This window comes from Astatotilapia calliptera, chromosome 4 (genome assembly GCF_964374335.1).
Source record: "Astatotilapia calliptera chromosome 4, fAstCal68.1, whole genome shotgun sequence".
Taxonomy (NCBI): domain Eukaryota; kingdom Metazoa; phylum Chordata; class Actinopteri; order Cichliformes; family Cichlidae; genus Astatotilapia; species Astatotilapia calliptera.
Genome location: NC_137425.1, coordinates 26301696 through 26317434, shown reverse-complemented (window position 1 = coordinate 26317434; position 15739 = coordinate 26301696). Strand labels below are relative to the sequence as shown.

Here is a 15739-nt window from a genome sequence, read left to right as displayed (position 1 = left end):
CTTTGTTCTTGTCCATAGCTGGTTAATGGACCAATAACAACACAAGCAAGAGTCCACAGACTGTTTGTCACACTGCCCCCTGGTGACAGTGAAAAACTACAACATGTCGACAATGGTCTGCTAGGCCATGATGTATGTATGATGTGTCTAAACTGATTGTGATTGAGTTCTGGTAGTTCGTGACCTCCCTGGCAGAATATGCCAGTGCATGTAATTGGTTGAAGGGTAGTTTCTGATTTGCATTGTGCTTTTTACTCAGAGAGTAAATCACAAGGAATTTTTGGTGCTAGCATCAGACAGCAAACTCCACCAATCACTCGCAACTGGTCAGGAACATCCATTTTTATCTTTCCGTCACAACTGGTGGTTGACAGTTGGTTGGCCTCCGGGTCTGTATGACTAAGCCCTTATTTAATCAATGCTGTCTCTGCTGTCATTGATGTCTGCTCTGTTTTGTATGGGGGGTCTTGCAAGAAATGACTGCAGATGGGCATAATTTTATTTTGACAGTAGCAGTCCTGATGGAAATAAGTGCAACTGTCATATAATTTGCACATGCATGACAATGAGAAGTTTCCGTTTCCCCAGAACATTATTAGTGGATATCCTTTTTGATGATATCGTCTCCATTACATGCAGAACTGTCACTTCTGCAAGTAATGGAGTCAAGGTGTGCAAAATTAAAAAATAAGACACAAACAGACGTATTACATCCTTACCTCTCCCACCATGCCGTTCCAAGTTCCATTGACTTTCTTGCCATGTTTTCCATTGGTGACCAGGTAAAGGTCATAGGTAAATTTGACTGACTTGGCAATCTTCTTCAGGATGTCGATGCAGAAACCCTTACAGCAACGCTTGATGTAGATCCCTGACTCTTTTGTCTGATTGCTGCATAAGAGGACAGATGGACAATTATTTAATTAAAAATGTACATCTGTGTGAATGGCCATGAATCATTAATTGTAAAAGTGATTTGGTGTTTCTGGCACTGTCACTGTCACACCGATGAAGTGTGAAATGATTCCACCTCGGGCTCCGCAAAGCTGCCGTGGGAAATTAACATCATTCACAAGTAAATTTTAGGCAGTTGCCAGGCTTTTCATTTCTGCTTCGGTCAGTTCTGCAGTAGGTGGATCTGTGAGCTACTGTGGCAGATGGCAGGAAAAATATGTGTAAAAACTCACACTAATCTAACCTTTTACTCGGTGGAAATTAGTTTTTGTCTTGTAACGCATTCTTACGTTTGATTTTCAGGCATTTCAGCATTAATCTGACACAGATTTTCTACACGTGAAATTTGAGCCTCACACTGATTTGATCTGTTTCCGGCAGGGTACAGTGTTCCTCATGCACGTCCCACTAAGCGGATCCACGTCTTCCACAATGACGAACGGAGCCTCCTCCAATGTCACGATGGACAGGTGGTCATCCTCTCTGTTTGCTGGTCCCCCGTATAGTTCATAGCGAGGCCACACATGGTACTTCATGGACAGGGAACCGTTCTCCCATTTACCCACCTGGAGAAACATCGAGAAAACAAAAGAGAGTAAGTCTGCCTTTAAAATCACACACCAAGTAAGACTTTATTCATTTATATAGTTGCTTAATAGTAATCATGGAGAGACTTGCAGTCTTTTTATTTTCGTCTTTTGTGATTGAGCCTTGAAGTGCCGAAAATAACACTGAAACACATCAAATGGCAGAAATCAAAATAAAAACAAGAATTTGGATTAAATTTCACACTGCAGTAACTCAAGACCATAAAAAAATAACTGCAGCTCTGCAACTGCAAACAGCTCTGAAATATATCACCAGCGATCCTGCATGGTGTTCAAGCAAAAATATCTCAATATAATTTTAGAGCTTCTTTTTCTACTTTCTGTATTTTTGTGATTTTGAGATGAGAGGTGACTTTTACCTTTGACAGATTCTTTATCGGTTAAACTTTTCATTTAAAACAAGAAAATTCAAATGAAAGTTTAATATATGTACAATTGCTCCATCCACCCCAGGAGAAACCCGCTAAAATAGATGGCATATCCTTTGATTTTCATACTAAAAAATTCACAAATTTAACATTTAGAGATCCTGTCCCATTCATTAGGTTACTCTTCATGAGCCCATGCTTACATTAGTCTATTAGATGTTCATTAAACAAACCTTCCTACACTGCAGAAAGCTTGTGGGACAGACAAGCCACAGGTGTTTCAAAGTTTTCTAAGCCTAACAGAAAGAAAACAGTGGCTTCCTGCTCTTGGATCACATGTCTGTTTCTAGCCACACCATTCTCTGGTGAACACACCACTGGAGATCCACACGGCATTTCTCTATGGAAGGTTTGTACAAGGATCTCCAACTGCCCCTAGGAGACGACCCCAAGCCAACACGCCAAACCACCTAAAGCGGCCAGTGATGCTTTTTTGACAACTTTGCCAGCCACGGCGTACAAAGCTTTCTTCAACACCAGTTAAGTAGTTCAGGTTTAAAAAAGATAATGGCGATCCTTCTTCATCCTGCTTCCCCACTGTAGCACAAATGAATAATGATGGAAAGTCAAGCACCAAGATCCACCTGTTGTCTGGAAAGTGAGTCCCTACTTTCTCTCTAAAGATACCAGGATGGCTTTTTAGAGAGGCAATAGGGACTTCTTCTCGTAGCTTTTCCAGAAGTCATAGAGATCTTACCCCAGTTTCCTGAGTTTTAATTAAATTACATTTTTAGAAGAACCCCACCTAAAGCCACTTCCTGCTATCCCAAGTGGTGTTTTCACTATCAAACTAATAATTCTACCCTGTAACAACCTGATTTCCTTTTCTAACTCCTGAAAACAGTTTTGTCCAATAGCTATTGTGTCACCTTGTATTTTTGGTGAGAAGAATTCCAACAAAACTAACCTGTGTTTTTCTTAGATCTCCCCATTGAGACAGATTGGCAACATCTTTTTGTTTTCAAGTCTCCAGTGACTCCAGAAGTCAGAGAAATCCTGCCAGAACTCTCGGTTATGGGTCAGTCGCACATTAAAGTGACAATATGGTAACAGCATGCCAGCAAAGAGATGCCTAAAAATTACCAAATGGTGATCAAAGAAACCAACAGGTGGTATTGCTGCTTTAACCAGCGTATTACTGTAAAATTGATTAACCTAAATTCTATCAAGCCTGGCTGCCCTCCAGCTGCCTTCAGAGATTCCACATATGTGTATTTTCTCACATCTGAAGCTTCCTCCAGATGTCTCTAAGACCATTTTTAATTATGACGGTGGACAGAAGGGAAGCTGAAGGTGTATAAGGTTCCCCTGTAATTCTACCAGCTGAAGGATGGGTGGTACGTTTACAATCCCACTACTACTGAGCCATTATTTAACTGTTTTATTTATCATTTAATTTTTCAGTTCATGTCAATTTTATTTATATAATATAGCACCAAATCCCATCAGCAGTTGTCTCAGCATGCCTCAGAAAACCTCAACAACCTGATGACCCACAATGAGCAATCACTTGGCGACATTGGGAAGGAAAATCTCCCTTTTAACAGGAAGAAATCTTGGGGAGAACCAAGCTGAGGGAGGGGCAGCCACCTGAGCTTGCCCCTCCCTGAGCAAGCTTTGTTTCTCTATCCCTGCCCCCACTGATATTTAAAGTTCCCCGTTTTTCCTTCCTGAGTTAAGTCAGTATCTTCTTTACACAAAACCCTTTTTGTTTACTTAGCTGTTCGTGACCAACCGCTCTCCTCATCTTTAAAACAGAAAAGTCTGGGGAATAGTCTGACTCCCACAGACGGTCTTCCAAGGGTTTTATCAAAAAAGTAACAGGAGTACGACTGTTGGCGCTCGTCTCGTGATACAATATCTGAGGATTGCTACAAAGACTCACCCTCAAGCATTTATAACTCTTTATTTTCAAGATTTATGGCGTTCAAACAACCTGTAGTTATACTCTGATTTTCAGCTTCAGCTGCCTTTATTCTCGTCTGTCCACGACCTTCACTGTCCTCCGCTTCTCTGTCATCCTGACCAGAGCTTCTACCTTTCGCTTCGTCAGTCTCGTGCACGACTCCTTCCACTCTAGCCTCGTGTCTAACAGGAGAACAGAACACTCACAGAGAGAGATGCCATAACTTTTTTGTTTTGTTTGTTCACCTCTCAACTCAGTAAGTGAAATTAATATTTCAAGAGAGTGTGTAAAAAAGAGAGGAGAGGAGAGGAGAGGAGAGGAGAGGAGAGGAGAGGAGAGGAGAGGAGAGGAGAGGAGAGGAGAGGAGAGGAGAGGAGAGGAGAGGAGAGGACTGGGACACAGAGTAGAGAATGAGAACAAGGTTATTCTGAAGGGCGAGACTGAAACAGAGGGAAAGTGCAGAATTCAGATAGAGCGTAGAGGACGGGTAGAGAAATACAGAAGTGGATGGAGAGATTAATTGAAGAAAAAAAGAGAGAGAAAGGGAGAGTTTAAAGTAAGAGAAAGAGCCAAGTGAGTGTCGGGATGACAGAGAAAGAAAGCCAGAGATGGAGCTCATTCAAATGCAAAATACAGGCTCTTCTGTAGAGGAGTGTCCAGCTGTAGGTCTGGAGGACCCTCTAGCCCTTGTGGCTCTACTCCACTGAATAAGCGTCATCAATTAGTCAATTTCCCCCGGATGGCTCTCACATAAAACCATACCTGGAGACTATGCCTGTGCCCTTTCCTCCGGTTGTGCCAAGTAGGCCATTTTTATGAGCGGAAAGACGTGGGTGGAAGTGGGAATGGATCATCAGCTAATTGGACTCGGTATAATGCGAGGCAGGGGAGGACAGGGAGCTGTGGTGTGAGTATGTAAAGTTAGGTTTGCACTCTCATTAAATATGTAAATGTGCTCAAACACATTGGACTCTGGGGAGCACAAACTTGGCAAGGCTGCCTGGAGTGGACAAACTAAGGCTGTGTATCTCTGGGACACAATGCAGCCTTTCTCCTGTTGGGACAAAAAAAAAGGGGGGGGGGGGGGTAGTGAGCTGGAGCAAGTGATGGAGAGAGACAGAGATGGAGGTGGGGGACTAAGAAATGAGTGGGGTGTATTGGAGGATAAGGGTTAAAATCAACCAGCCAGGGCAAAAAGCATGACTGGGTACTACAGTATACCTGCTACTTCAAAGATGCAGTGGAAGGATGGTTGTAGCTGGAACTCATTAGGATCCAAGAAAAGTGGTTCAGCTGGAAGTCAAGCTAAGAATTAAACATGAGCGAGGGAATAGGAGGAGGAGGAGGAGGAAAAGGGATGGGGTGGTTCAGGCTGCAAGGGGAGAACGGGATAGAAAGGAGAGAGAGGAGGGGAGAGTTTCACCTTGTTCTCCGATCAGAGGACAGAATATAGATTAGAGAGGCAGAAGAAAGAGAGAAATACAGAGAATAAAGAATAGGGAGAGTCAAAGGAGTCAGACTGCAGGACACAGAAACAATAGAGGGTAAGCATCAGGAAACACAGATGCATGCCGGTGACTTGGCAGGTGGTGATGCGTCAGGTTCATTTAAGGTTGTGGACACGGGATTATTGTTGCCATATGTTCACTACCATCTTCTTTTCCACCTGTGCTTGGAGACTTTTTTCCCAGTCTGTACAATGAAAAATCTGCACCTTCATTCACTGAACGGAAGTTTTACATTTAAAGTTTGACTGACATTTAGTTGTTATTCATTAAGTCGTACGTTTCGATACGCGAGTCAGCAACTCTCTCGCAGCTGAACTTTCAACCTCTCAGCTTTAAAGGCCTGTGGCACAGTGCAGTGCCTGAACCATTTCTGTGCATCAGACTCAATCTCATCTCTCCATTCTTTAGCTATAACTGCTTATGTGTGACGGTTATAAGGAGGCGGAAACCAATCCCAGTTTGCATTATGCAAGAGGAAGGATACAAACTGGGCAGGCTGGCAGTCAATCACAGAGCTGACACATAAACGGACAGCCATTCACCTCTGTGTTCACGGGCAATTTTACCACACAGTTACTCAAACCTGCATGCCTTTGTTCTGTGGGAGCGTGGAAGCGTTAGCAGAACATGCTAATAAAAAAAGCCACTGGAAGTTGGGAGTCTACTTTTGTCCACAGCAAGTAACAGTTAGAATATTATCAGTGTCTGAGCAACTTGTTCTACACACATTGTCTTAAATAATGTCATCATAATCACGGCTCAACTCAACGTTGTGTCAGTTAATGCTGCTAATGGCAGCAAGTCCAGATCACATCCTTAAGGCGTTCTTTGTTTCAACAGGACCAAAATTACATTATTTTATGAATCCATATTTCAGTCATGTGATCGTCATGTGACCGTCTCAACACCCTGGCAGGCAAAACAGTACTCCAACATGACCTCAAATAGTGGACGCATCTATCTATCCATGGAGGAAAAACGAAGGCCTTTTTAGTGACTTGTGTTCCATATTCTGCCACTGCAGAGCTCAGTGAGAATCTTAAAAAAATCCCTCACCTCACACTGCTGCCAGGATGAAAGCTTTCAAAGTAAGGACAGCTCTCTAGTTTTTGTTGCTTTTTTTAAGGTGAAGAACGAGAAATTGTTCATTGTTCAAAACGCTACAGAGCTAGCTTAAACAAATGTAAATCTTGCGTTTTGTTGGGCATTTACAAAGTAGGGCCAGTAAAGTTTCAACAGCATTAATTTGTCAAATTATTGTTGCCCATCCTCTGTCAGTTCTAAGTTTTAAATATCTAGTCTGCACGAGGTTTAGGTAAACAGAATGAACCAGAATAGATGATTCATTACACCGTTTCGTTATTTATTTAACAAAAATCAAGCCAAAATGCACGGTGAGAAACTACGTAGACCACATGATTCACTAGCTTGTAGAACCACATTTAGCAGCATAACTTGTAGTAATTTTTCTCTGTATGACTTTCTCTCATGTCAATTTTGTCCCAGTCTTTTTTGCAATGTTGCTTCAGTTCATTGAGATTTGCAGGTGTTCATTCATGCACAGCTAACTTAAGCTAAGCTAAATGCAGCTAACTGCATTTTTATCAGGTTGTATGTGACTGGGCAATACTTTTCTTTTCTTTTTTGTATATTTGCTGTGCTTGGGATCGTTGTCCTGTTCCACGGCCCAATTTTAAGCCAAGCATTAGCTGTCAGACACATGGACTCGTATTTGACTCGAGAATACTTTGGTATGCAGAGGACTCATGGCCGACTCAATGGCTGTAAGGTCACTGAATTGACTTTACAGCCACCTCCACCACTGTGCTTCACAGTTGGTATGAGGTGTTTATGCTGATATGCTGCATTTGAATTTCTTCAAATGTGGGTTGGGCATTATGGCCAGACATCTCCACTCATGTCCCATCTGTCGAAAGGACATTGTTCCAGATGTCTTGTGGTTTGTTCGGATGCACCTTTGCAAACCTGAGCAGTGCTGCTGCTGTTTTTAGTGAAGAGGCTTTCTCCTGAAAACCCTTTGAAAAACCATATTTTTTCATTCTTTTTCTAATTGTACTGTCATGAACTTTAACATTTAACATGCTAACTGAGGTCTGAAGAGTCTGAGATATAGCACTTCTGTTGTTTGTAGCAATTTCTCTGAGCATTAAACGATCTGACCCTGGGGTGAATTTACTGGGACCTCCACTAAGTTTGGTGTAGGTCTTGGGAGTTTTCCACTTGTAAATAACAGAATGATCAATCTCCGATTGTTTGGAAATGACCTTATAACCCTTGCCAGATTGATGCGGAGCAACAATTGCTTCTCTAAGATCATTGATGTCTTTCTAGCCTTATACTTTTTTATTATCAGGATGTCTGTAAATGTATGAATGGATATCTGTATGTATGGGATGGTATAAAAAAATGACATATTCTACTCAGAGAATACAGTTTCACTCCATATATTTACCTTGATCTCCTTGTCCCACCCAGTCTTTACAATAACTTGCTGCCTGTTAGTTCTTAAGGGTGTCTTGACATCTTTTTAGTGAAACAAACAGATTTTTTTGGAGACAGCGCATAACCAGGATTTTGTAACAAACAAAAAAAAAGCCGAATAACAAATAGGCAACTGCTAACCAAGTTTTGAAATTAAAACAGCTGTGGAGCAGCATTCAAATAACACATCACCACTCTGGAGCCTCTGCTGCAGTGCATTGCTCAAAGGCACCTTCACTGAGCTGATAATATCTAATCAGAGTTGCGTCTATAAGGCTTAAGGCTTAAAATGCTTGAAAAGTGAAAATCAGACGATAAGAGATCCAGATAAAAACACACAGATACTCGCGGACTTCATAGGGAACAGCTAACTCATTGCTTCTATTCATTTTAACAGTTTACAAAATGTTTTACTGTTAACAACAGAGCACAATTAGGTTAGTCAGGACTTATAATTTTGTGCACATCGGCTGTTTTTTTTTTTCATATGAGTGTCTTACCCTCCCCCCCGACACACACAAAGACCGTCAGTGTCTCCCTCTGTCTCACCCTGTCCCACTGTCTCTCCTTGTTGAGCAGAATGATGACCAGCTTGGGATGCATCTGGTATCCGTCCTCACTGAACGACAGATTTCGTCCCTCAAACGTCACATTCATCAGGTACCTGCAGAAGAAAACATTGAGGAAAGAAACAGACTTGCTGGAATATATCCTTGTCACTGGCATTTCACAAATGTCTTATTTGTTCTATATATCTACATCCATTCAGGTTCCATTACTCAGTTCTCCAATCATTAAAGTTTTATTGCACATAGACTTATTTTTTTAAGCATCTTTTCTGACAAACCCAGTGATATTGCATAAATTCGTCATCTGCCAAGAAACAGCTATCAACTAATGTCGAACCAGCTCTTCCATAAATAGATATACATTAGTCATCAACAGAACGGCAGATGATGTCTTTAAGACGGGACTAAAGAAAATGAATTTCAGCAAATTATGTCATCCCTAAATGTCAAATATTACATTTCAATTGCTGCCAATGAGTTCACCTTTTCTGTTGTGACATTCAGTGTGAAATTTTGTGTTTTTGCCCTCTGATATTTCCCCATCACGAGCTGGATGAAAAAGTTCATATCAAACCTCTATCTGTTAAATAAAAGCTACAGTCAGCAGGTAGGTAGCTTAGCACAAAGACTGGATACACAGGGAAACATTGGTCACTCAGTACTTCATCCTTCAAACGTAACAAACACAGAAATTCACACGTTGTACAAGGTGTGAGAAAAAAATTCGACATCTCCAGCATTAAAAACAATTAACAACCATATCAATCAGACTTTGAAGGCTGACCCTTATCATTCAGTCTTATACATGTACCCATCTACAGATTGTTTTGATAGTAGCTGCTATTTTCTTTTCAGACCAGTCTCTCCATTTGAGTCTTATACGTCATTTAAGAACATCTGTGTCCAACTGAGTCAGCTACCATGCCTCTGATCATCGCTGGTAATGACAGCTGGTTCTGCAACTACAATATTAGAAGCAAACATGAGTTTTTACATGGATGAATCTGCAGTGCCTGAAGGTGACGGTTAAGGTCAGCGTGGACAAGGAATATGCTTGTTTTGTGACATTTACCAGTGCACACACTGTGAATTCATCTCACAGGATCAGACTGTCAAAGCAGAGTGAGTGCAACGAAAATGATCAGAGTGGCTTAAGTTTGCAGAGAGATTCCCAACACATTGCGATCAATCTGAGTAATTCTGCAACCAGTCTCGTTTCAATTGGAGACTCAGCTAGTTGTGTCCTGGTTTCATTCTTAAATTAAAAAGAAAGGCTGCCAAGCTCCTTAATCATTTTACAGTTAAATCACAATCCTGCCACAACGATGTCTCTATTTGTGAAGGAATGTCTCAAATCTCATGTTTTGTCTGGACTCTGAATGTAATTAGTTTCTGTGAATTTCTAATTAATGCGAAATTCTGTAAGCTAATTTATCACACTGCATAAGACTGCATGTAACTGCCAATTCGACCACGATCAATCAAACTGATAGCAGACTGACTTCGTCTTATTGCCATTTTATCATCATCTTAATGTGCCAAAGTCGCTTTGGAGACGACAACTGCGAGTGATTACAAGTTCTTTGTTTACGGCCTTAACTGCGGTTCTGCTACAGTCTCTATCTACTGTTCTTCCTATGGTGACTGTAGCACAAGAGACAACCTTGAGAAGAAAAGAAACTGTTGTGACTGTCGCCGAGGGGCAGCACACACCATTGGCAGGATTTTTCTTCTGTGGTTAATGTTGCTTCTCTGTCCTTTTTGTCACAGACCCAAATCGTAATCAAGTCGAAGGGTTGCTGTCTAACACAGTCGAGGACCAAATCCAGTGCACATTACATATGAACAACAAGCGCATGAACAAGTGATTTGAAAATAGCAGTCATTCTGGGCTGAAATCTTTTGCCATGCAACCAGCAGAGATTCCATGAAGTTACTGTTTCTGACCAAGAAACAGCAGTCAGACCACACTCTGAAAACGTATGCTTCAAAAAAGGAGCTCATTAGTGAGCTTTAGAGGTTCTGGCAGGTGGATTTTTTTTACCTTTATTCACACAGTCGGGGTAGTTGCTTCACTCTGTTTTAAGACTTTAAGCTAAATTATGTTCTCTGTCGTCCTGTCTGGGGGTTGATTTCTGCATGAACGGCTGCCAAACACAGCCATGAGAACTGTGATTAAAAAACATTATTAAAATCCAGCTTATCCATTGTCCTCATCATAAGATAATTACAAAGAGATGAAAAAAAATCTACAACCAAACAGCTTAAATATTCACTAAATATACAATTTGAAATAACTGCTCGGACATAATTTAAAATCTATGAGCGATTTGAAGTTAATTTTTCCTGGAGCTGAAGGGACACGCACATGAGCAATGCAGTTTCTATCGGGTGTCAGAAGTGTGTGTCAGGTGGAATAATTTCACTTCCCTGCAACTAAAACAACACACACACACAGAGCACTCAGCAGTGCCATACCCTCATGCAGAGGGTATGGTTATTGTGCGTGGGAGTGTGTAAGTGCATGTACATGAGGACAGCAATGTTTATGTCAGATGAACTTGAATTCACTTCACTGTCATCCCACACACACACAGACACACACTCTCTCTCTTAACTATTTCACTCCCTCACCCCTAGCCTTCCCGCTCTGTGACTGTTTCCATGGAAACTCTCTACCTCAAAAGCATGCACGCTATATATATATATGGAGAGAGATGAATAAATACATGGCAAAAGATACTGCATCTGGAAGTGTGTGCATGTAGAGGATTGTATGTTGATGGGATCTATCTATCTATCTATCTATCTATCTATCTATCTATCTATCTATCTGTGATGAAATGACTTATGTAATCCAGCAATTACTCTAATGCCAGCTTTCTTATTCTTTCCTCTCTATCAAAAATTGATATTTTCAATGGGCTGTGATGATCACACTCATCCACCATCACACCGTCTCATGCAGCCCCATGTGTCCGGCTTACAGCCGCTCCTGTAGAGCCTTGGCAGTGATACAAAGTGCATAGAATCTGCTGCATAAATCATAAGCCATTTACAAAATGACTCGACGCTGCGGTCCCTTTAATCTTTACTGAGCAAGCTATTGTTACATGCTGCAATTCAGAGCCGTGTGTGTGTGTGTGTGTGTGTGTGTGTGTGTGTGTGTGTGTGTGTGTGTGTGTCTATGAGTGTGCACGTGAGCATCCTACACACTGACAGCAAGGAAACACAAGCATATGTGTGTTGCCATAGCAGCCACAACCACTGTTACTATGGTAACGGTAATCTCGCAGAGGGTGGGAAAGAGACACAGAGAGAGTGAGAGGGGTGGGATTCAAAGAAGAAGAGGGAGGGGATGGGTCATAGTACAGGCAGATTTCAACACGTCTCTCTTCCCCTCATCATCCTGCAACTTCTGTGTTTACAGGAAAGCAATCTGTGTTCACTCTTCATTCAAGCGCATTCTCTGAACTTCCTGTAAATATAATAAAACTGGACCTACACGCATCTCCAGACACAGTGATAACAGCTTAGTAAGCAGCAGTCTCTGGGAGTGACAAATGAAACCAAAGCAGAACAGCAGCTCCTTCAAAGACCACTTGAGACTTAAGAAAGAGAGTCAATCCCCATAGGGTCCCTTGTTAAAAGTTCAAAAAAAGTATGTTTCTTGCTTGGTCCATTTATAACAACTGTACCAGACAATTTTTTTCCTATTACTCAGCCTTTTCAGGTTTTGAAGGCTCAAAATTAGGGGCGTGGCTGCTTTGACTGTATACCTACAAAGGTGACTAGCCACAAGTGGTGTAGTAGACGTCACCTCAGCACATTCTGGTCACTGAACTGAGCTTTGGGTCATGTTTTTGGTGCCCTCTGGAGCCTTTTAATGCAACTATGACATTTAAAATGGCTTTCTTTTCAGGTGTTTGTATGGTGTAGCTTTGCCAAATAAATGTGTAGTATTTTAATTGTATGTAACTTAGCACTAAATTAACAGTTGTCTGCGTCTGTGTGTTGTACCTATATATTAATCAGGTATAACATTATGAACACCTTGCTAATGTTGTGTTGGAAATGGAATGAAATCTGGAGAATTTGGGGGTCAACTCAACATCTCAAACTCATTGTTGTGCTGCCAAACCATTCCTGAACTATTTTTGTTTCGTGGCAGGGTTCATTATCCTGCTGACAGAGGTTACAGCCATCAGGGAATACAATTTCCATGAAAGAGCGTACGTGGTCTGCAACAATGTTTAGGTAGTTGTTACTTGTCAAAGTAACATCCACATGGATGGTAGGACCCAAGGTTTCCCAGCAGAACATTGTCCAAAGCAACAGACTGCCTCTGTCAGTTGTATTTCTTCCCTTAGTGCATCCTGGTGCCAGGTGTTCTCCAGGTAAGCAACGCACACGCATCTACATGATGGGAAAAAAGGCCCAATTTTCCTGCGCCTAACACATCAACTTTGAGGACAAAATGCTCACATGCTCCCTAATATATCCCATCCAATGGTGAAGAGATAATCAGTGTTATTCGCTTCACCTGTCAGAGGCCTGATTGGTGTAAAGTCCACAGATGCAGCTTGTTAGCATTAGCTAACTACCAACACATTCTCACTCCCAAACCGTAATATTTTATGCTAGGTGACAAATCGTCAACATATTACGCTTCCGGGCACCAAACACGTCCCTAAATGAGGAGATTGGAAACATGAGAACCGTTTGGACTCAATCTACACATGTTCGTCATTTTACTTAAATTGCTTTGGAAAACACTATTTGATGTCATTAAAGTGCTGTTAAGGTTTGGGATAAGGTTATGGTTAGGGTTAGGGCTGGAATACATGGCTGGAACGTGTATTACCGCGGGACCGTCATTCTACTGGATTTCACCCATAACCCGGCGCTTAGCATAAGATTGTGGAAGGTCACCTTTCGCGTTCCTCAGGAACGCTGCGGGACGTGACAAATCGTCAGGATGTTAGGCCTCGGGAGTGAGAACCGGCTGTGACTACTAAGGTATTTGCCCTCTCCTCCAAAAATGGTCACTTCTGTCTCTAAAGAACCAAGATGAAAAAGCCCAAAATGGCTCAAATGTAGGCTTGAAAAACAGATCTCTAAAAGACAGTGAATAACTCACGGTGGCTATCTCCATCTTTTATTTACAGTCCATGCAGTTTACCATGTAGCAAACCTCACAGAGGCATATAAAGACTAGAGCTGCAAGAATGCGGTGACTGTTATTCCAAAGCTGAGTGACAGGATGATTGCATGTCACCATCGCTGCCTTCCTGTAATGTGAACACAAACCGATCCCTGCTTTTCCATAAGTTACTGTAGGTGTCATGAGATGGTATAAAGTTATGTGGATGGTAGGAATCTGAATACGCAGGTGTGACTAGCATAATAAGACAGAATCGCATCCACCTTCCCCGCTAAATTGCATGTTTTGATATCCTGTTGAACCTGTCAGTTTCCTGCATGAGCTGGAGGAGAGTATCTCAGCTGTGCTGTACACGAGGTGAATTAAAATTCAAACAGCAGCAGCTGTCGTCACCTGGCGAACAAAAGCTAGTAACACTGACCGGAGTCCGACATGTACTACTCCAATCAAATCTACAGAAAACGATTTCTACATTCAGGAAACGCCTCATATTTTTTGCAGCATGAACCACAATGCAGCGAATCCATTTGCATGCATAGGTTTATCTAAAGACAAACCAGAACAACGCTGTGACACAACAACACGGCACGCAGCAGCACACTTCCCATGCTAACTCCATGGCCTGACAAAGATAGGTTTGAGCGCATGTTCTGGTGTGAATAATGGAGGAGTTGTGTAAAATATTGATAAGTCAGTTTTAATAAATTAACCCTGACATGAATTAATTATGAATTACACTCCTTAGCAATTACTGTGGTACAGTGTAATCACTGGATCTGAAGAGGAGGGATCTATACTGAGAGTGATAACAAGCCATGTAGGGCTCCGTGCGGCTGAGGTAGAAAAACATACTGAGGCTTTGTTGCGTGCACACTTGGGGTATAATGTGTGAATGCGAGGGGAGGTGTGACTATATACATTCAGCGGCATCCATATACAACGAGTGAATGTGTAAACAAAGCTGCGCTAATAGGAGGGAAGAAGCGTGGACATCAATATGTGGCTTTGACACATGATCGACAGCACTTAATTAAAACTAATTACAGTGACATTTCTTTAAAGCACTAGCCCTCGAACAGACTGCATTGTCTACATTGCAGATATAATGGATACCTGAGGCAATATTCTCCTCTTGATTTTCTAATTTCAGAGCATTTTGGAATAAAACTTCAAAAACCTTAAAAGACAAACCTATGTACTGTACTGCTATACAAATTGAAAATTATAATAGCCTGCAGCAAAAAGGAGGTAGGTGAAGATGGGATGCAGCAGAGGGGAGGGGAAAAGAGCGAGAAGGATGTAATAAAAAATACTGGGGAAAGGAAAAGATTATGTGAGATAAAATAAGAAACACAGAAAAGCAGAGGACTGGATAAACCTGGCAGACAAAAAGAGATTTAGTGACAGGACAGATGAAAAGATTTAGGAGGAGCAAGGCAATAAAGATGGAGAGACGGGAGATGGAAGAAAGAGGAGAGAGGATTCCTGACCTACTTCCAATCAAGCCCCATCAAAAACAGGTACCTATCTGCCACCTCCCACTGCCTGCCCCATAAACACACACATCCAGCTGGGCTCCACAGACTCACACGCACATGCACACAAAGACACGCGCAAACACCGAGTCAGACACGGTCCCATTGAGTTGGCATTTCTCAGCGCAACAGGGTCAAAATGCAACTGCAGATTGTTCTGTATCCAGAGCATGCGTGCAAGCACACACCAACACACTGACGCACACACGTGTATGTGCTTAAATATATATAGATATATACCCCATATTGAAAGCCTTACTGAGGCCACAGAAGTTCAAAAATGCCCACGGAGCTTAAAAGCACTTGACACCTTTCCAAGACCAACCTCATCTGGAACCTGTCCACGCCTGGCAAGGTCAGGGCCAGTGTTGTCAAACTCATGATTCTCACACTGTTGTGTATTGCTCGCTGCTGGCCTCTACTGCCACCTCTCCCTCGCTCTGTCCCTCCCTCTCCTCTGTGCTTTGCACTCTTCTTCTTCCCCTTCCTGCTATCTTCATTTGTCAGGCTCATGCTGTAGAATTAGCTGGAATGTCACAGCGCTGGCTACAATGGACTTAATTTA

The 15739-nt window shown here is 41.9% G+C and overlaps 1 protein-coding gene across 1 annotated transcript in view; it reads right to left on the bottom strand.

The window, feature by feature from the left end:
- Nucleotides 1–15739, bottom strand: part of grin2ba (glutamate receptor, ionotropic, N-methyl D-aspartate 2B, genome duplicate a) — a 136723-nt gene that overhangs the window by 36662 nt on the left and 84322 nt on the right. Inside the window, exons 7-9 of the mRNA XM_026165706.2 lie at nucleotides 8456–8570; nucleotides 1312–1520; nucleotides 720–891 (exon numbers count right to left, since the gene is read on the bottom strand). Coding sequence (XP_026021491.1) covers nucleotides 720–891; nucleotides 1312–1520; nucleotides 8456–8570 — 496 coding nt within the window. The remainder of the gene's footprint in view (nucleotides 1–719; nucleotides 892–1311; nucleotides 1521–8455; nucleotides 8571–15739) is intronic.